The following is a 22944-nucleotide window of genomic DNA, read 5'->3' as shown; positions in this document are numbered from 1 at the left end:
GAGGTGACTTTATATAGTTCTCTGGGGTGAACCACGCAGTTCTCTGGAGTGAAACTGGCCCCTGGACCACTGCTAGGCTCTCACCATAGGAGGTGTGGCCCCTGAGTTAAGGATTGCTGGTTATCAGTTAAACATCCAAGCATTTGTAGTTTGTTATTATTGAAAATTTATTTTTATCCCCTATGACTTCCTTGAGGATTTTGAAGGCGAAAGTATTTATAAGAGCATAAGAATCTTTCAGGTTGCCTGTCTGTGTGTGTGACTGACTAAACCTCCTGTAGCACTGACCCCCATTAAACAACCTAGTTCCTTCTTTAAGGGACTCTGAGGGTGGAGCTGTGTTGTGCCTTTAGGTTTTGGTGGCAGTAATTAACCACAGTATATTCTCCCATTCCCTTCTACCCTGGCCACCCTTGGCTGCCTGAGGCGGGCCTTGCCCCTAGCAGTGGCAGAAAATAGTTTTAGCTCTCTGTCTCAGCCTTTTCCTTGAGGCGAAAAACCCAAAACATTGGTCTGACTTTATTTTAACAAACTTTTAAAGCAAACATTAATAAGTATGTATATAGTGTATATAAGGGGATAACAGTAAATGTCACCATGAGAAAAGTCCCTGACCTCAAGTTAATTATTTTTTGATAGACAAGACAGCCTTGTATAGGTTGTAATTTGACAATAGTTACACATTTGTATCGCTGTACTGAACACTTTGATATACATTATCTCAAGACAGTAAGCCCTATGAGGACAGGGCCTTACTTGTTTCAATCGCTGTGGCACCCTCACCATCCAGTTCAGTGCCTGGCGTGTAGTAATTAGACTGCATTCTTCTGTAATATTGTAACAACTGTTACTTCATCTTTCACTTGCTTATATTTTTCACCCCCTGCACTGAACTCCTTGAGAGTGAGAATCGAATCTGTCTTATTTATCATTGTGTCCACAACAACCAGAAGTTGTTGACACAAAATTGATAAACAATAAATAATTGTGAATGTGAGTGAATGGAAGTGAGGAGAGGTGTTTCAGGCCCTCTTTTGCAGAGAGCGAGAAGCAGGCCTCAGCACCAGGGCTCGGCTCTTTCCTGGGTCCTTAGTGCAACACGGACAGAATGAGGAGGAAGCCCGTGAGTAACTCACCACGATTCCAGAGTTAGAGGTCTCCTGAGACTTTCCACCCTCCTAGAAACTTCCAGGTCTCCACCTCGCTGCTCTCAAACCCCAGCTATTCCCCTGAAGCAACAAGTCTTCCTTGCAACAAGCTCTTGTGGGATTCTTGGGAAGGGGATTGAGGACAGGAATTTAAGAACAAGGGGACAATTCTGCCTCCCCCCCCAACACACACCAGCTCTGCAGTTGAATTTCTATGTGCTTTGCTGAGGCAAAGTGAAATGCAGATCTAGATAACGAGAGAAGGCTGCGGATGCTGTCGCTCCCAAACACTGTTCAACTAAATTTGCTTTAAATTTTCAGTGTTTAGGATAGTCAGCTCAGCAGTAAATTTGGCTGAAGAGATACGGAAAATTACCCCAGGGCCGCAGTTGCCTGATAACCATGTGCTGAGTGCTAATTAGAAGCCAGTCACTGTGCCAGATACTTTGTGTAGAATTATGTTGTTAATAGTTTCATTTTAGAGATGAACACTGGAAGCTTAGAAAGGTTAATATCAGGAGTAACAGGCAGGGTCCATAACCATCTGTCTGCCTCCGCTGGCTAGTGCTGTGCAACCTCACTGCAGGGACTGAGGCTGCCCCTTTCATGGCCATTTCTATCTTCTTCCTGACCCACAAATGACCTGCCCTCTTTGGCGACCTCAGTATTCCGAGAATCTCCAAGTTCTGCAACTCTAGCATAAGTGTAGGGAATGCTGAGATTGCCAAGGTACCCACAGGAAAAGTCTATTTTATTTCACAGAAAACAACTCTTTTGGGGGAGGGAGGGGACTAGCCCTAGAAGCATAGGGCTAGAAAAGTATTTTCAGGTCTGTTGATCTTGTCCCCTATTTTTACAGACTTTATACCTGTGTTTTTTCAGATAGGTCACTTAATAGCTGACCCTCAATCTAATCGCTTCTTAAAGGAAAATAAATATTTTCCGTATTTTTGCTGTTATTATTACCACATAGCTTTAGACTAGCTAATCAAGACTTCACTCCTAGAAAGAATTTTTAAGTCTATGACATTGAAATTTCATCTATCTAGGACTCCAATTCTTTAGTATAGGCCTTTGAAACACTTTGCTGTCTCTTTTTCCCATGAGTGTCTACTACTCCGAGGCTCCCCTTTACATTTTACTTAACCCTAAAGTCATTCTAACTCCTCCCACCTGCCCTGTTCCCTCTCCCTTGAGGCACATCCTTGGTTCTTTCTGCTTCCCCACCCTTACCTCACATTTACATGTGTTGGGGGGGGTGCAGACAGTGCAGCTGCTCTTGCATTTATCAATACGGCTGACAATTCCAATCTGTCTGGATAAATGTGTCTCTCCTACCTTTGCTGCTCTTAAACATTTTAGCAGAGAGAGGAGGGCTATTGTATTCAAGCACAAGATACTTTAGATTGTTCTGTAGCTTTCCTTGACTCCACATCTAAATTCTGTGCTTTCTGAATTTTAAAGAACCTTATTTCTATTTAAATCACATCAGAGGCTGTTATACATACAATAACTATCAATAAATGCTTGGGCAAGAGAAGAGTTGTTAGAGGAACTCATCTTTAGTTCCTAAAATTAGAATTTATTCAGTTCCTATTCAGTGTTATGTTTGAGTAAATATAACATACAAGTTCACTGTATTAGGAAGTATTTCCCAAATTGAACATTCAATTGTATCTTGAAGACTTTAGACTTAATTGCATTTTAATGGAAATGCAATCACTTATTTGATATCTCTGTTCAAATTCCATTTTTACATTTCAGGGTCAGTTAAACTGATCTTTATCCAGACGACAAGTGACATTTGAAGATGACATTTAAAGATGTCATTTATTTTCTCTCCTGACGTTTTTTATTTTATACTTACATTTCACTTAATGGGCCATTTATATTCAGCATGATTCAACTCAGAAGCACTTAAAATTAAAAATTCAAACTTTATTCTATATTCATCTGCTGTCTAGTTCAGTTATTTCCAAATTTTCTAACCAATTAATCGTAGTGGTAAGTGGTTAATAAAATCAACTATATATATTTTTCCTTCACAAAGTAAGTATTCTTACCATTATATTGGCCAAGAACCTTGAATAATAGAAATAAGTAGACAGCACAATTGATTATTGTATTTAAGTGCATAATGAGCTGCTAATATATTGGTATGTGGTTGTAGCTACTGCTTCCTTGCACATGGAAGAAGAGATTGTCAAGGCCTTTATCAAATGGTAGCCATCTGTGTGAATTTAGGAGGATCTGTTTTATGGAAAGTATTGTCTTTCAAAGATAAGATACAGCTATCAGATTCATTTATTTAGATTTAAATTAGAATAATTAAGTTCTGCAATGATTTGGAAAGTTGTCCTATTTTTAATTCCACTAATGTTAACTTTAAGGTTTTTTTGTAATACATGTATGATTCTCAGTTTTCCTAATTACCAAAATCAAGAATGAAACAAGGAATTATGAATTGTTTTGTTTAGTCCAACCTCTTGGATTAATTTCTGGTTTTTGTTAATTTGATGAGATTATAAACTAAGATTGTTTTTATTAAATTATTCATGGTTATAGTATACAGTTTCAAATTAAAGAATATCTTTTGTTTCATATGTAATTATATATCCCTGTAAATAATTCTGTATATTCAAACATTTTCAGTACTTATTGTCAATGATTTTAAACCACAACTTCTACATTTTTGAGACCTCAGTTTTAAATAACCTTTAATTGATTGGGTAATGCTCTTAACTTCCCCCCCCCCCAAGAAATGTTTGTATATGTTTTATTTTTTGAGACTCTGTACTTTTGAAAATAGCATTTGATTGACTTCACACAGAAATGGCAGAAATGGCAGTGATCAGCCCTCTGAAGCACAGACCAGGGCAGAGAAGCGGCGAGAATGCATTTGGATAGCTAAAGGAGACTAAACAGTTCAAAAATATTGCCAGGACATAGCTAGGTGATGGCCTTTGCTTATAATATGTCCAGAACACATAGACTCTTTAATCTGAAAATTAACACTTAGCTATTCATATCTCAGAGGAACTTTTCTGTAGCATAGACTTGATAATCACATGTGCTCCTGGAAAAGAACAGGCAGAGTCTAGGTAGTACAGAAATGATTCCTGGAAGATACTAGCTGGAAGCTTGGGGGATTTTTTTTTAAAATATATTTTTATTGATTTCAGAGAGAGGAAGGGAGAGGTGTGAGAGAGAGAAACATCAATGATGAGAGTCACTGATGGGCTGCCTCCTGCACGCCCCCTACTGGGGATCGAGCCCGCAACCCGGGCATGTGCCCTGACCAGGAATCGAACCGCAGTCTTCTGGATCCTAGGTCGATGCTCAACAGCTGAGCCACGCCCGGCCAGGCTGGAAGTTTGGGTTTCTTGAGCTCCTTCCACGTACATAACCCTAGCTGTCCAGGGCAGAGTCTGAACATTCCACTGTGCTAGGGGCCCAGCAGGTGTGTGAATGATTGAAGCTGTCTGGGTTAAGAAGAATGGGGCACACTGGGCATGGCACATCTCAGTATTCATTTCTCACCCAACGTGTCCATGCCGTGACCACGACCCAACTTTATCAGGTCTTCTAATTTTTCAAGGGAAACTGGAGGTCTTGACTTTTGAAATGTAAATTGTCTACCTTTTAAAATTTGGTAACTAATTCCAAAATTTTTAAAGCACTATTGTAGGCTCTCGCTTTTTAACCTAGTCTAGGAATTGCTCCCCAAATTTGTTTCTACTCCCTTTCAGTGCATCTTGGGAATTATTGAATCCTCTGACCTTTAAAACTTTATCCCTAATATCTTAATGTGTAATTGTATAAAGGATAATTTTAAAGCACCTTCGCAATACCCACCCCTTAGCATCCTGCCATTTTGTAATGGCACTTTTAGCATATTCCTTACAAGATTCTGAACTTGAGACAACAGTGATGTTAATATCACTGCTTTAATAAGATAGACAAATTATCATTTCAACTTATAAATGCTGCCTATCAGTGCTCAGCCATGGTTTTCTAAATGTGTTTTAATTGCTAAATGCAATGGTGCTGAGAACCCAATTCATTAGCTAGAGCAAATTAAAAGGGCATGCAAATCTCTGCATTTGCCGATGACATTTATAGCTTAGTAAGCATACATTTACTGTGGGTCAAGAATCTAAGGCATACAATAATTTTTTAATGATTATTATTTCAAGTCATTAACCAGGTTCTCAAGTTTAAAAAAAAATCTCAGCTGAGAAAGCCAGTCCTAAATCTCTTTGTGTGGAGTTTTTCAAGGCCATATATTGTACCTATCCAAGTGTAATATATGATATGAATATTAGAGAAGCACTTGTTACCATGTTGCCTTTGCTTTTTAAAGCAAAATGGTCTGCTTTGGGATCAGTTCATTATTGGTGATTTGGAAAACCCTCTAACAACCTATGCTCTACCCCAAAAGTGGGTTTCTACAATGATGAAGGAGTTTCTTGTATCAGAAACTGTCTCACCAGTAGCTTTGAGCCCCTTGGGGGTCCTAGAGTAGTTTAAAGAATACAGAGGCTAATTTTCCCTAAGGATTTAGAGATGTTTTGATCATATAGTATGGACCACATAATGGAAGGCAGGCAGTTGTGTCCAAATCTGACTTTTAAAAGGAATATTCTTCAAAAAGGATTTTAAAAGCCTCAACAATTACTAAATATCATAAACTATCATCACAGTTTTCTCCCCATTCTACTTCCTCTGATTCTATAACAAACACACCTCATTAACAAGAGAAGCTCCCATTTGTTTCCTTTTCTCTGATAATCTTAAGGACCATGGAAGATAGATTTTTCTGGAGTTTAGTTCAATATTTCGTTTTTCAAGTTGTTGGTTTATGTAAGTTTCACTCTACTCGTCATGGAAAGTGAGTTCCAATCTAAAAACATTTAAGCACTACTAACAAGCAATATGCTAGGAAAAGACCCAAAATGTTGTAAAGCAATTGGAATCAGAGAATGACTTTTAAAGGGGAAAAACACTATGCAACTCTAGAGCCTTTCAAAGCCTCTTGGCTCTGAGGAGATAACCCTGATTCCCATACAGGCAAAAATTCAAGGGTTTCCTCTTTCATTGATGTTCTGGTTTGGTAGCATGCTCTACAAAGTTCACTCATTAATATTCCTTAGCAAAAAACAATTCATATAACTGTAGAGTCAGTCTGACCTCAGCTGTAGATATAAACATCAGTACAAAGGGAGACGTATGGAGGAGCCAAGAAAAGGAAAATTCATTGGGTTCTTTTATTTTTTTAAAAAAGAAAAAACAACATGACCCCAACCATTTTAATTTGTCATTGGTCCGAGGTTTTTACAGCAGAAAAATAGCTTTTCTAGCTTTTGAAAGTGTTTGTTTAAGCATTCACTGGAGTTTTAAAAAATAAGCTCAGAAGCCTTATAACTCAGAAAATAGGAATGGGGCCTGGACTTAAGGGACAGAAGGAGATTACCTTCTGGCAGAAGAGGGTTGAGTTATTTATTGCAGATGTGGGGCTGCATCTCGGGAACATACACTTCTGTATGGTAGAGACACCTCTCTACCTTTCTGACATGAAGCTCCATAATGATATCCAGAAGATCACCATCTTCCCCAAGAATGGAAAGTTCACAGTTGTGTGTTTGTTTGTTTTTTAAATTTATTAGTATCTTCTGGAAACAAACCCTGATTTTAACTGTTGATCATTTTCCTTTCCCATATCTTTCAAGATTGTTTCTTAGAGTAAATGAATAAATAATGAATTTCTTTTTCTCTCTCCTCCATTCTATTCTTGAATAAATTCTGGCCTTCTTAACTATCAATCAGCAGAAATTTGGAACATCTAATCCTTGAATTACAATTGAGAATTTTCTGGGTACAGCTTCCTTTGAATTTGTCTTTATGTGTCAAATCTGTAAATTGACTTAAGTAAAAAACTTGTAAAATTAAAGATATTTTTCTTCCCCAGCATAGGAAAACTATAGAAACAGAAGGACAAACAAAATTTGCCAAGACGAGGGATGGAATTGACAGGTATAAATTAGAAACCTAGATCCAGGGAGCACTTAAAGATGTAGGTGTACAGCAGTTTTTTCTGAAAAGAAATAATAAAAGCTAAGTTCAAATAAACAAACAGCTTAAAAAATGTGCTGAGCCAGACCTTGTAAAAGCTTGACTGTTAGAATGAACTTTATTAGCTTTTAACTCATATCACACCTTTGGTGCTAATTGAACACCTACTTTTATTAAAAGAATCATCTGCAATTCAGAACTGAAAGGTGAGCTTTTATAATAATTTATTTAAAGCTCAGTTTTATTTAAAAATTTTTATGGAATTAAAATATTGACAAAAGCAGGGGAAAATAGAATCATGTAAAGTAAATTGAGATTCACTTTTTTTCTGTTTTTGAAATCTTCAACTGTTTTTTTTGTTTGTTGTTTTGTTGGGTTTGTTGGGGTTTTTTGGCCTTTTACATATGTTTTTGCTTTTCTGAAATTTGAATAAGAGATTTTTTCCCACAAGTATCAACTGAGTTCATTAGCTTAATGCCTTTTTTAATCTCCATGGTATTTTGTATGGTATTTTGTAAATGTGTCTGTCAGCTTTTGCTATGTAACAAAACATCCCAAAATGTAGTAGCTTAGAACAAGTCATTTATTTGCATAATTCTGTGGTCCTGTCTATGGGTTTCTAGTCTCATTTGGGTCCCCACATATATTCAGCTGATAGTTGGGAAGCTCTGTTTCTTTGTTTCTTTTTTTTTTCTTTTTTTATATATATCTTTATTGATTTCAGAGAGAGGAAAGGAGAGAGAGACAGACAGACAGAAAGAAACATCAATGATGAGAGAGTCATTGGGAATCGAGCCCACAGCCTGGGGATGTGCCCTGACCAGGAATTGAACCTCGATCTCCTGGATCGTAGGTTGATGCTCAACTGCTGAGCCATGCCCAGAGGGGCAGGGAAGCTCTGTTTCTAGGAGTTGGGTAGCTATTGGTTGGGACAATGGGAACAACTGAGCCATGTGGCTCCTTTCATCAGCAGCCGATCCCAGACTTGTCCCATGAGGCAGCATGTTTCCAAGAGAGTGAGCAGAAGTGTGCAAAGTCTCTAGAGGGTAGAGTCAGAACTAGCATGTCATCTCTTACCACATTTTACTGCCATCACATTGGTCAAAGCAAGTCACAAGGCCAGCCCAGTTTGAAGAGGTATAGAAATAGACTCTGCCTTTTAATGGGACACATTACGAATTGACTGCCCATTGGCAGGGGTAAAATACAGCCAGTTTTGTAAACTGATTTATTTTGGGAAGCCTTAATCATTAATAAAAGTCTTAAGTCTAATGTATAATAGACTCTGGTTGGGGTCCAAAGGATAGATGCCTTTATGCTCATAATTTTCAGATTTTTTTTTTTGAAACACTTACTGAATTATATTGCATGGAAAGTAACTTAGTTGAAATCAGAATTATTACATTGACATTTTCCCAAGGCTAGGGAAAGTGAAAGAGTCGGCAGAGTCATTGACTTGGTTCCTCCCAAATAGGGCTCTTTAGAAAGCAACTTGGAGAAGTGTGAACTGGGCTTGAGGGCAGGAAGACAGAAGCAGAGGCAGTCTGCAGACTTGAAGGGTTAGGGACAGAAGAGTGATTGTGGGAGAGAAGCTGATGAATAAAAGCTGTGAAGGTGTACATGCCATCCAAGAATATTGGTACCAGGTATCCTTTACAAAACGATTTTGAGACCCAGAATCTTTATTTATGACACTGGAGAAAATAGATTGGTAAAAAACAAGAAAAGTAATAGAACAGAATAAAGGTATATTATATTTTAAATACTTTTCAACTCATATCTTTTGCCCTTTAATCTTTCTGTTGAAAAGGTTGAAAATATTTTTATTTTTCCAAACTTTGAATGGGACTTTGAAAATGGACTTTTATTTGTTTTAACCTTCAATCAACTTCTTGGGTTAGGATGCTTCAAAAACAAACCTGTGTAAGAAATAAGGTTGACGGAGCCATTTCCTTGTTCGGCTGACATTGTCTGAGCAACTACTTTGTGCCAGGTGGAGGTCTAAGAGCTGGAGCTCTAACAGAGGACAATGCAAAGAGTCTGTGCAGGTGCCACTCACATTCCAGAACAAGGAGACAGGCATGAGACAAATACACAAGTTCAATGGTGAGAGGAGCTGTGGAGAAAAATAAAGCAGAGTTAGGAAGACAAGGGTTACAAGGAGCAAGAGAGCGGAGCATTTATTATTTTATATAAAGTGGTCTGGAAAGTTCTCTAATTAGGGACCCTGAAGAGTGTTGCAGGCAGGGGAGAGGTCCCACATCTGGAGCATGCTTGGCATGTTTGAGGAACCATGAGGATATTTGTGACACCAAAGCAAGGGAAGCAGGGAGGCATATGGTGGGAGATGGGGTCTGAGAGCTTGTTTGGGGTAGGGGTGGGGCTGACCACCGAGAGCAGGGTGGTGGTTCTCAGAGCCAGCTGCATATTATACTCACCCTGGGAGCTTTGGACAGAATGCCTGGGCCCAAAACCAGAATCTATTTTAATTAGTGTGGGTGGAAGCCTGGTCAAGTCTTTTCATAGCGTTATTAGGATAGATCCAGTTGAGGTCTCCTATCCCTTAGTAAAGCAGGACTCTGTCGCTGAGTGAGATGGAAAATGACTGGAAGACTTTGCACAGAAGAATCCCAAGATGTAGTCATCCTGGGATGCCTCCTTTCCTCACATTTCCCTTGGCCCCCAAGATCCTGACTTAGTATAGAGCTTGGATCTTGCCTCACCCTTCCATGGAAGAGAATGGAGAATGTGGTCATGAGCAAGCTCTCTGGGTGCCCTCACCTGAGCCACCTCTGCCGGGCTCTCTGGTAGGTGTCAGTGATACCTACCAGAGAAGGAAAGGAGGAGGTCTTTTTGGTCTTTTAGGTACAAGAGCCCTTCCTGTTCCCTTCCAAATGGGTTGGAGCCTGCCTTCATCTATGTGGGCCGTTATAACAAAATACCACAGATTGAGTGGCTTATAAACAACAAAATTTCTCTCTTACGATTCTGGGGGCTGGAAGTCCAAGATCAAGTTGCTAGCATGGCCAAGTGAGGGCCCTCTTCTAGGTGAGAGACTTGTTATATCTTCACATGCTGGAAGAAACTAGGGAGCTCTGTGGGGTCTCTTTTATAAGGGTACTAATCCCATTTATGAGGGCAACTCCTGAAGTCCCCACCTCCTAACACTATTACATTGGGCATTAGAGTTTCAACATACGAATTTTAAAGGATTTGGACCATAGCAGGGCCAAAGTGCCTTTTCTCTCCAGCCTTCAGTCAGAAATCCCCATGGTTCCCTCCTAATGCTGCCCTGAAGTCACATGTACTTACAGGATGACTCTGAGAAACAATGAGTGAGTATGTGACTACTGTGTTGACTATATTGAAAGTACAAAAACACATTGCTCATGTGTAATCAATGTACACTAGTGCCCCCAAGCCCATGCAGCCAGGTTAAGAGCACAGAGAAGGAAATACTTGGAAATAACACAGCCCGACCCTTATCTTCTTTTGGAATAACAGTGTAATGTAGTTGTTCAGAGCAAGAGCTTTGAAGCTGAATAACTTATATCCTGTTTCTAGCACTGAGTGACTTATCCTTTGTGTGCTGCAGATAATGCTGTCAAACTCAGAAGACTGTAGTAAGATTAAATGAGTGGATAAATATTAGGTTCTCAGAAAAGTGCTTGGCATGTAGTTAGTGCCCAATAAATCCTAGATATATACGGTTATAGTTTACTTCTTGATTTAATCACCATACAAATGGATTTCTTTCTAATTTTATCAAAAACATGAGAGAATTTTATGCACGTAACATGTCTTTCAAAAACATTTTTGAGAGGTTCTTCCCCGTTACTTAACTGTTGAAAATGTAAACATGCTGCTAATTAAGAAGCGGTCCAAATTTCAATTGAGGAAGAAAGGCGGGCTCAAAACATTTTTAGAACACAAATAATCCATTTTATATGATTGCTGTGCAAACATAATTTTTGGCAAAACTCTCTAATTCCTGGCCTTTGTGTGGCTAAAAAGAACAGCAGCCTCTTTGGGACAAGTTGAGGTTGGGAATGCAAAGAATTAAGATGTGGACAAGGCGTGTTTTCAGCATTTTTCTCTAGAGAACCATCTGAAGTGCCTGCTCTGCAAGCAAAGATGAAAACCGGAGATTTGGTTCTAGCCTCCCAAACTGCTCCCCTTATAGAGGTCTTTCTACATAGTGGGTAAAGTTGGGCCAGGATGTCAAACAGGGAGGCCAGGACATTGTATCCTCATAGAAAAGGGACTCTTTGGACTTACATTATTCCTCCAACTTTCTCTACCCAATGAATCTTTCATCTTGGTTTCATTAGAGTCAGAAACTTAATAAAAACTTACTAGAATATGAAAAGCTGATGAACTATTTATTGAAAATGTAAATGTGATACTTAAAGGTACTTACAGTCCTTGAGGCACCTTAAAGGCAATATACCTTTATTCCAGGGAAAACCTTGTTTCAGAGCTTTATCTGAGTTTGACACGCCACCTGAGTGATAGTTAAATAAAAGTGAAATAGAAAATGCCTCTTGGGAAAGAGTGGCCTAGTTTCAGCATTTCTCCTGAATTAATTTAGAGGCTCATTTTAACTTTGCCCACAGGATAGTCTAAATTTCTCTTCTCCACAAGCTGACCTCAGTCCTTTCAGTGTCGTCTTCTACCTCTCTCTAAAGTGTCTCTACTTCCATTATTTCTCTTCAGAAGTCAGTGGAGCCATAAGACATTCTTTCTCCAAGTCTTTGCTTCTGCTGTTCACTGGTTTTTATTTCCACTGAAGTTTTGCACACTCTTCAGAAATAAGCTCCTTTGGGTGATTTTCTGTGATTTCCCCAGATCTGGAATCATAGATACTTCTTTGCTCTCTCAATTCTTTGTTCTTAATTCATTCTCTTAGTTAATTCTGTTTTCTGTTTTAGCTACTTATCTGCTTCCTTTTTATCATCATAAACAATTAGCTTTTTGGGGGGAGAGTAAAATATTTCTCAGTCATATTTGTATGCCATAGAGTAGTATATATATATATATATATATACACAGAACTCAACAAATACCTGTGGAATTAATGAAACACAAAGGGGGGGGGTGGTTCTGAGAACCAGAGCATACTTTTCTTCATTTCCTTTGCATGTCATGCCTTTACCTCAGGGCCATTTGGACTGCCACCTTTGTGTCTTTGTACTCTTTCTAGGACAGTCTGATTATGGACACTTCTTGCTTAAAACCCTTTTAATACCCCTAATTGTCCTTAGTGCAATACTTTGACCTTGGTAAAAAGAAATCCAAACTTTATTCAGTGTCCTTCAAGATTGACTTATGCCAAATCCCACGTCACTCCTTTCCTCACTCTTTGTTACAGCCATACTGAATTTATTTGTGGCCCAGAAATGGCTTTTCTTCATGGAATGCTTTTTGTTCCATTCCTCCCCTCTCCATCTTCTACTGGCTAACTCCTCAGATTCAAGACGTTAACTTTTCTCTGGAAATCATCCTGAATTCCCTGTATCACCTCCAGCCCCAGATGGGATTAAGCCTTTCTCCTTTGTGATCTAATAGATAGGAAAGATTAGAAAGACTTGGGTCAAGATGGGATTCTTACCAAACAGTGACTTTAGACCAGTGCTTCTCAAACTTTATCACGTGTCAGAATCACCCAGAGAGCTTGTTTCTGATTCAGTAGTTCGGGATTGGTCCTGAAAATTTGCATTTATAATGAGTTACCAAGTGACACTGATGATGTTCTGAGGATCACACTTTGAGAACCCTGCTTTAAACAGTTTATGTAACTTCTCCAAGCTTTAGTTTACCATCTGCAAAGTTAGGCTAACAGAGGTGTTTAGGAATTAGTTGAGAGTGTTTGACATGAACTAGTACTCAATCCATGGCAATGAGTATTGTTTATATGTTATTGCTTTCATCAGACTATTAAATTGTAAACTAAAATGCCAAATAAAGAAGGAGCCCCATGGAGAGCAGAGACTATATTCATTTCCTTATTGTATCACAGGCGCCTCATGAAGTGCATTAGTTAACAGTAAATAAATATGTAATGGAATAAATTCAAAGTAAAAGCATCTGATAAGAAATAAAATGCATTCGGGGCTTCTTTGAAGGTAGCCACTACAGAGAATGTTCCAGGATTCCCTAGTTCAGCTGGCTATATCCTTGGTTTTCCTGGGACTCCTTTGGTTTTGGTGAGTCATTCCCCACAGCTTTTGTTTCAAGCAACATAGAGAATGTTTAGCTGTAGGAGCTAGAAATAACCACATGGACGATTCCTTTGGCTCTGTAGTTTCCGTTTCGCACTGAATGAAAGCACTGCCGCAACGTGCTTTCTGTGCCTCCTGTGCCTGAACCTATGCCTGCATCTGACACGGGGTGGGGGTTAGAAATTAAGAATTTAATTTGCAGTTCTTTGCAAATTCAAGACTCCTCTTTTCAGAGGCCTTTAAGCCTGCTTTTACTGTCAGTTTCTACCCCCATGCTCCTCTTTGATCTCACACCTCATTTTTTATATTCACCCATTAGTTCAGCAATTTTTTTTCACCGTCCATCGTGTGACAAGCGCAGTGTGGTGATGCCACATAAGACAAAGTTCTTGCTTCACAGAACCGAAAGCATGGTGTTTAACAACTTGTACTGTAATTGTTTGCTTCCCTGTCTCCCATGCTAAATACGGGCTATTTAGTGGTACGTGCATTATTTCATTGATTTTTGAGTCTCCAGCTCAATGTCTGGTATATGATAGATATTCATACACATGGATTATCATTTATACAGAGAACCCCTCCTTGTTATGTTGGTGTTTAGAAATGGAACTGAGCACCAGAGGTCACGTACTGCGAGTCCATGAAATGACTTGGCACTGGATCTGTGTTATTTGACCTACAAAGTGTGTTTGTTTGAATTTTAATTAGGACCAACCAATAAAATGGGAGAGATTTTCACATAACATTGCAGATTTCCAGCTCCTCTTGAAAAGCCCACATTCCTGTATCCCAGCAATCTGCCCGCTCCTTTACGTGGAGTGTGCCCTCTTCGCTGCAGCCCCTCCCGTTCCCCGTGGTACTGCGCAGGTGTGTATGTGTATATTGTGTGTGTGTGTTTGCATGGATGTGTGCTGAGGAAAGAAATTCTTCAAATTCTACATAAATCCACTGAAAGCTTCTCTTTGCAGTCTTATCGCAACCTAACTCCAACTTACCCCTTTTTTTCATTAGTGATGTAGAATGCTAACAAGAATTTGCTCCCATTTGAAATACCTTGAGTCATCGACCTAAATTTAGTCCAAGTTATTTTTCTGCATTTTCACAGTAGGTTTCCTGTATTTCTCAATTAATTAGATCATTGCAAGCTCCTTTTCTACTGTGATGTGTATCTCAGTCCAAAGTAAAAATATATCTAGATCTATCTGGCTTGGGTTATCTTTCTCCCGTATAATTTTTGAACTAACACTTTTCACTTGGCTTGGTTTTGTCATATGAGATTAGAGTATTTAAAAATATCAAACTGAATGAAAACCATAGTCTATGAAACTAAATATATCCGTGCCTTGTTTCAGCTTTCCTTAAAGAGAAGAGGAAGCAAAGATTTGCCAAAATCTGAAAAAAAGGCCCAACAGACTCCCACAGAGGTATGTAGAACTAAAACTTCAACTGGTACATCAAGCACCCATAAACGCAGGTCATGAGCCACTTCTATAAGTAGACATAACATCCAGACACACTCCTGTAAAACACAGTTTAAGGGTGCACGTTGACTGTCGCTGTAGATGCAGGCGGTAGGAAGCGTTCAGTGTCTTTGCTTACACGGCTAGCACTAGCATCCCTGCTATTATCGCACCTACACACAGCAAAATGTCATAGTCCTTTGTGTGCTCCCGTATTTGAGAACTGTATCCATGGTGCTAATCTTGTTTGCTCATAATTAATAAGGTCAGTAGAATAGCTGTCCCTGTGGTGTCAGGGAGAGTAAAGAAAGGAATGTGCTAGGAAGGGATGGCAGAGGGGACAGAAGAGGCTCCTGGTGGCTCTCCAGTCCTGGACTGAAGTAATTCCCCGTGATTGGGGAAACAAAAGAAAGGCAACCAAAGGATAAAAATAGAACATAAAAGATGTTTTCAACGTGGGCCGGTTAAGAACCTTGGCAACAAGGCCACGGTAAAGGCTCGTTATGCCATTAGGGTGAGCAGAAGGTACCGGGAGCCGTAATGAAGGTGATTTGAAAACAACAGAAGAGGGAATTCTTGGAGGCAGAGGTGACCTAGCGGCTCTCCAAATACACTCGGCTAGATATTGACCTTGAGATGCACATGTTGGGGTGCTATAGCATGCTTTTTTTTTCTTTAATGCTTTCAAAGGGTTTTCTCATTAGATATTAACTTTAACTAAAGCAATATTTAAATAGACAGAATTTGAAAAAGTTGATGTGGACCATATTTTTGAAAAGCGTAACATATTAAGTGTTTATTTTCCTCTCTCTACCCGCTCTGTTCTGGTACTTGCAGAAGGATCTCTATAGGCCGGAGTCTTGCAGCAGGATCCGTGCCCCCTTTCGCACAGTCCCCTCAGGTTCCTTGATGGGCTCAGACGCGCCGGGCTGCGCGCGCTCCCGCCTCCGCGCCGGGCGCCTTGGCCACCCGCCGAGCCTGCTGCGCGCCGCTTCCCTCTTCCCACCGAATTTGGTCTAAAATCTTAAGTCCGCTTTACCCAGCAGTTTGTTTCTCTTAATGCCCTGTGAGCCTAGTCTTACGTTTCCCCGTGTGAAAGTTTATGCAGGTGTCCTTTTGGTGGTTTTCTTGATTTACATTAAAAAAACACACACACAAAAAAAAACCGCTCTCCCCCCTTTTTCTCTGTTCCCCAATGAGGAGGACAATGAGGACCTGAAATGCCAGCTGCAGTTCGTCAAAGAAGAAGCTGCTTTGATGAGAAAGAAAATGGCCAAGATCGACAAAGAGAAGGACCGGTTCGAGCACGAGCTGCAGAAGTACCGGTCCTTCTACGGGGACCTGGACAGCCCGCTGCCCAAGGGCGAGGCCGGGGGCCCGCCCAGCACCCGGGAGGCGGAGCTCAAGCTGCGCCTGCGGCTGGTGGAGGAAGAGGCCAACATCCTGGGCAGGAAGATCGTGGAGCTGGAGGTGGAGAACCGCGGCCTCAAGGCCGAGCTGGACGACCTGCGCGGCGACGACTTCGACGGCGCGGCCAACCCGCGCCTGCGGGAGCAGAGCGAGTCCCTGTCGGAGCTGCGGCAGCACCTGCAGCTGGTGGAAGACGAGACCGAGCTGCTGCGGCGCAACGTGGCCGACCTGGAGGAGCAGAACAGGCGCGTCACGGCCGAGCTCAACAAGTACAAGTTCAAGTCCGGCGCCCACGAGAGCGCGCGGCACCACGACGGCGCCAAGACCGAGGCGCTGCAGGAGGAGCTGAAGGCGGCGCGCCTGCAGATCAACGAGCTGAGCGGCAAGGTCATGCAGCTGCAGTACGAGAACCGCGTGCTCATGTCCAACATGCAGCGCTACGACCTGGCCTCGCACCTGGGCATCCGCGGCAGCCCCCGCGACAGCGACGCCGAGAGCGACGCGGGCCGCAAGGAGGGCAGCGACGACGACTCGCGGCCGCCGCACCGCAAGCGCGAGGGGCCCGTGGGCGGCGAGAGCGACTCGGAGGAGGTGCGCAACATCCGCTGCCTCACGCCCACGCGCTCCTTCTACCCCGCGCCCGGGCCCTGGCCCAAGAGCTTCTCCGACCGGCAGCAGATGAAGGACATCCGCTCCGAGGCCGAGCGCCTGGGCAAGACCATCGACCGGCTCATCGCCGACACCAGCACCATCATCACCGAGGCGCGCATCTACGTGGCCAACGGGGACCTGTTCGGACTGATGGACGAGGAGGACGACGGCAGCCGCATCCGCGAGCACGAGCTGCTCTACCGCATCAACGCGCAGATGAAGGCCTTCCGCAAGGAGCTGCAGAGCTTCATCGACCGCCTGGAGGTGCCCAAGTCCGCGGACGACCGCGGCGCCGAGGAGCCCATATCCGTGAGTCAGGTACAGCTGTGCCTATTGCGAGCCAGGGCGATGGCGAGGCTGGCCCGGGGGCCGCGGGCCCCGGGGGGGGGGGGGGGGGCGTCCCCGCGCCCTGCCCCCCGCGCCCCGCTGGGGAGAAGCCCCGGCTGCGCGCCCGGCTGCGCGCGGAGGCCCCGGGGCGCGCGGAGGCCCGGGGCGCGCGGTCCTTCCACGCTGCCCCTCCTCCCGGCCTGAGGTTCTCATCACCCGATTACCTGGTTAACCGTTTACCCTCTGTTGCTTTTAAGGGGAAACTTTTTATTTCCCTACCCCCGGCTTTTCTGTGAAGATGAAAGGATTTTTGAGATTGATTACTATTATTATTAGTCAACATTTTCCTTATTGCTCCACTGATTCTAGTAGATCCAGCTGCAAGAAGATCCCTAACAGGAATCTTCAATTGCTGGTTTGCCATTTTCGAGCCAAGATTAAAACTGAGTTTAAAATATATATATATATATATATATATATATATATATATATATATATATATATATATTTACTGAGCGGATGCATCACTACTGGTAAACGTAGAAACCAGCAGAGAAGAGAGGTGATACTGTGTCTAGAGCCCGACCGAAAGGAATAAATGGAAGCTGCTCCTTGACCACAAGCTGAAGTAGCATAATCATGACTTCTAGAAAGTATCAGTGTCGGCTCTGTAGTGGAGAGTCTCAGGACTGGGGAAGGAGTGTTATTACTTTAGCCTGACGGCAACACTAATTCAGAGAAATAGGAATAACCTTTCCCGAGCAGGGAAACCCAGCGTTTTTCCTTCGTCCTAGTTTGTAGAGGCACGCCCGATGAATTGGACGGAGCCGCTCTAGCCAGGTATGGTGGCCAAAGACCAATGCATTTTGTCAGAGTTAACCAACCACCTAAGTAGATAATTCATAAAACAAAATGGGCAGTGCCGCCCCCTGGGGCAGGCCTGGCATCCTGTATCCATTGGAGAACCCGTGGAAGTACAACAGCATGCGTGGCTTTTAAGACATGCAAGAGGTTTAAACTTAAAAATCAGTTTATACCCAGAAGCATGACTGACGTTAACTGCCTGTTAGTGACGACTAGAAAAATCGCAGCCCTTATTGAGCTTGCATGCTGCTCTGCTTTGCTGTGGAAGGAAAAGATAGTCTTATGATAAAGCTTGTTGAATTGTTTAAATGTTGAGGCTTCTTCCTTCTATTTATTGTATCAAAAAATTGGTTTTTAGTTTCCTTGTTGCAGCTTTTTGGATATCTTGAGCATGTGATTTTTCAGTTGTACCCTTGGGGGAAAAAGGAGAGATGAGAGTGAGAGAAAGCGCTGTGCATTATAATAGGCTTTCAGATTTGGTAAATAGAGGCCTGAGGGAGTGTTCTGCTTTATCTGAGGTTGAATGAATGCTTAGAACAGTTGCTATCAATGTAAGTTTTTGAAATTATTATTAATTGGTTCTTCTCTTTGTCTTTGCATTTACCTTCCCAGATGTTCCAGCCTATCATTTTACTTATTCTCATTCTTGTATTATTTTCATCACTTTCTTACACAACGATATTTAAACTTGTCTTCCTTTTTACGCTGTTTTTTGTACTGTAAATTTTTTATCATTTACCATTCATTGTAGTATTTTCAGTTTGTTTATTTTGTTCATCCTTCAAGACAAGAAGAAAAAGAAGTATAATTTCTGTAGTAACCAATGCTATAAAAACACTGAAGACTGCTTAGTTTATTTAAAAAGACCCATCTTACCACACTACCAAATTCAATAAGAAGCCCAGGCACTAAAATATTTCAGGTAAGGAAGTAAGTGTGACTTTCATATATATATAAATCATTTTAATTCGTGCTTCTATCTTTTACATCTTAATTTGTACTCTTGATAAATCATTGGCAGAATGACTATAAAAACTGAATAAATCTCTCAGTTATTTCTCAGTAATTGACTACTATGATAATTCAAAAGCTAGACATTCCCAAGTTGGGTACATTTCTCAAAAATATGTAGGCTTATAACTACCTTTGCTAGTTACATCAGACTAAGAGGAAAATTTTGATATCCAATAATATCTATGAAAATTTGGTGAATGAGTGAAATGTGATCCTCATGGAAACTGAGTAATTGGTTGCAATGTTAATGGTGTTCTGTCTAAAGAGACGTGTTTTGAAGCATGAGAGTGTATTAGGCCTAAGTTCATTGAGAATATAGTTACCCCCACCCATCCTACTGCATTTGACCAGCTTTCAACCAAACCTGCATTTCTGCATTTACCTGTTATACTTGGAGCCATATGTTGTTAATCAAGTTTGTTGCGTGGAGTCCTGCCCTGTATAATAGATTGTCACACAGAACTGCTTCCAGAACAGGAAATATGCCAGAATTGTAATATGTGAAATATTTTGAATAGGAAAAAATATAGTCATTCTCTGGGACTTTATTAAATCACAATCCACAGCTAGTAGTATATAGTTCCAATAGGGATTACTCTCTAGACATAAACTTACTTTGTTGAACTTGAGCCCCCTTACCCTCCCATCTAAAATGGCCTGGATAGTCTCCATGTACCCCGAAGGCCTTATTGGTCCATCTTATTGGCAATGTACCCAATGGAAAGGTGAAATGCACCTGTGCCAGTGAAGATTCAGAAACCACAGCACTCACTGAGGTCACATACTTGGAAATACTCTGAGATTGGTAGGTGGAGATGAAAATCTGTAGTCAAGGTAAGTATCTTGCATCTTGGAATAAAGAATAATATGTGGAAAATGTTTACTCTGCTATGAATGTTGGTACTGGTAACAGACTTTTGTGACCTCATGTCCCAGTGCTCCTTTGGGTATTAATTTCTTTTTAAAGGGAGGAGGAGAAACACTTAACAATAGTTGAAATTTCAGTTTAAAATAACTGCTCTTAATCTCCATGGCTTATTTTTTCTTTTTGGTTTTTATTTCATTTTGTTTTGGAGGGGAGGAGAGACTTGGAGTGAGGAGTGGTTAACCAACAGCTGGAATCTGTCACTACATCTAGTGTTTCATCTTCGAGATTCAAAAGGCTAGGTAGGCCCTGGCCAGTGTGGCCCAGTTGGTTGTGCATTGTCCCAGGCAACAAAGGTTGCTGGGTCGATTCCCAGTCAGGGCACATGCCCAGGTTGCTGGCTCGATTCCCGGTAGGAGTCTTGTAGGAGGCAGCCCCTTGGTGTTACACTCTCACATCAATGTTTCTCTCTCTCTCTCCCTTTCCCTTCCTCTCTTTCTAAAAATCAATAAACTATTCTTAAAAATAAATGATTAAAATAATTATTTTTAAAGTCTAGGTAGAACTTCATGAAAAAAGGAATTTAAAAAACATAAGTGCTATATTTACTGAGTTATTCAAGCATTTACTTTTTTTAAAATTTTATCTCAGGGAAAGTAACCACCTTAATAACCAAAACCTGTTTGTTAGATCCCCGATAAGTCTCCAGACCAGAAGAACTATTTTTCCAAACAACTGAAAGCAAATGTCTTAGGGCAGAAATTTATCTGAAATATTTATTGCCTTTGGAGCCAGCTAAGCAGTGATTCTCGGCTACCTGCAAATATTCGGTAGTGTATGAAGGTGTTGTGGGTTGTCACATGACTGAGCAGCTCTTCTGGCATTGATAGGAAAGGGGTCAGAATTTCAAATAATTATCCTCCTGACCAAATTTCTAATATTGTCCCTGGGGAGAAGCGTGGTATGCAGTGCACTTGTTCACGTCAGAAGTAGCATGGATATACATTGTGAATGTCTTTAAGAAACTGGCTTCAGCATTTTAACTTTCTGAGAGGAATCAGGCACTAAATATCTAGATCAGTGGTTCTCAACCCTGGCTGCACATCTGAGTTCCTGGGATATTTCTAGAATTGAGGCCCTACCCCACGCTAATTGGAACTGAATGTGCTGATCGAGGCATTTATATATCTTTTTAATTCCCAGAACCACCAAACATCTTTAGGTGTTCAAATTATCTAGAATATATATACATAGCTATACCAAGGTTTCAGTAAACCATGCGGTACTAGCTTGGGATTCAGTGATACCATAAATATATGCATGGGTGGAGCAACACCTCCATGGCATTCTGTGACCTGAATTAGAAAGGATTGGCTAACCAAGGGAGGTTTGGGCTACTGAAACACCAGCCCCATTCATCTTCAGATCTCTTTCGGGGAATTTAGGTCATCCTGGCAATCGGGGTATTAATCTTACCTATGAACTCCTAAGGCATTGATTTTATAGAAGAATTTTATGAGAATCTCAGAGTCAATCCAAGCCCTCAATATAAGATATTGGGAAGAAGAAACAGGACTCACTTGGCTACTGCTCACAGATTTAGGGGCGTTGGGAGTCGCTCTGACAGCTCCTCTGAAGTTGGTGAGGCAATTTTACTTTCTATTCAAAGTCCAGGGAAGCCCTTTCCAACTCGGCCCTACCCACTGTGCGGCTGGCTTCCCAGCTGGCGCCTGCGTGAACACACACGCCCCTACCGCACTGTGGTGTATGAATGGTGCATCCAGCGTCAGGAAGGTCACACCTGCCTCTGTCCTAGGGGCCTGCGGCCTCTGGGGGCTAGTAATTGGGAGGCGGTCTCAGCAAAGGCCGGCAGGCATGAAGCGACCTTGTCCCTTGCCTTAATCTCTCTGGAACTTCAGCTGTTCTCTAGACACCCAGGATTTAGGGTGCGTCTCTTCCTTGCACCACAGGACACAGGCTTGGAAAGAGAAGTTAACAAAGATGGTGCCCAGGACCTCAGAAAGAATTCCAGTATCTTCTTTCTCTCCCCTTTCATCCTGTTACTTGTATTGTATAAAGCTAGTTTTAAAACAGGAACACCCAGTTCTTTGTTCATCAAGAAAACAAAATCCCCCAATTATTGAGGCAAAGAATCTTCTCCTATTTGCACTTTGAAGCTGCGTGCTTGCTATTTAAACATCTTGTGGAAAGTAAGTTCAAACAAACCAACCTTATTGTAGAAAATGTCCTTGCATGCACATTCTTGGGTGTAGGAAGGGAGTGTCTTTGGTAATTTGGGCCTAATTTAAGAAAAATAAATTCAGTAGACTATTTTTAAGCACAACTAACTAAAACACAAAACAAAGGGAAATGCAGTGCTGAGCCTGGAATGTGCACTGGCCTGCATCCCCCAACCTTCCCTTCGGTCCGTGTGGTAGAGTGGGATATGGTTGTTTAATTGGCTGCCAGGGAAGTTTGGAACATCCGTGTGGTAGCTCTGCCTTAACTTCAAATACTCATGCAGTGTTTGCAGCTTTATTCTTGTAGAACTACAGCCCACTTTCATCTGGTAGAGTCATGCGTTGGGTCAGATTCCTTAGCAGTGTAGGGACTGAAGAGGAAAGTGGTGGAGTATAATATCAGAAAGTGTGAAAAGTTGACTGCTGCTTATACTCCTGGATTTGGTGCAGTTCAGAAATAGTGTTTTTGAAAACACTTACTGCTTAAACCCTAGTTATAAACCAGTTAGGTCTAATGAAAGATGGTTTTGTAATTTTGATTTAGCCGTTAGGAGGTGAAGTGATTGCAGGCACATTTTGATATAACTAACATTTCCTGAGTAGGTCCTGGTATTCTCAACAGTCTACTTGTGGAATTTCAGAGGGAAACTCAGACAGAGGAAGACAGCTTTG

The 22944-nt window shown here is 41.5% G+C and overlaps 1 protein-coding gene across 1 annotated transcript in view; it reads left to right on the top strand.

Annotated features, from left to right (window-relative positions):
* The window catches only part of MTCL3 (MTCL family member 3), a 31351-nt gene extending 12325 nt beyond the window's left edge, over positions 1-19026 (top strand). The window contains exons 5-7 of the mRNA XM_087817604.1: positions 14794-14865; positions 16102-17280; positions 18766-19026. Of these exons, the coding sequence (XP_087673730.1) occupies positions 14794-14865; positions 16102-17280; positions 18766-18876 (1362 nt within the window). The 3' untranslated portion in view covers positions 18877-19026. The remainder of the gene's footprint in view (positions 1-14793; positions 14866-16101; positions 17281-18765) is intronic.
* Positions 19027-22944: the final 3918 nt, after the last annotated feature.

This window comes from Miniopterus natalensis, chromosome 5 (assembly GCF_054644295.1).
Source record: "Miniopterus natalensis isolate mMinNat1 chromosome 5, mMinNat1.hap1, whole genome shotgun sequence".
NCBI lineage: Eukaryota > Metazoa > Chordata > Mammalia > Chiroptera > Miniopteridae > Miniopterus > Miniopterus natalensis.
This window is presented reverse-complemented; position numbering and strand designations above follow the sequence as displayed.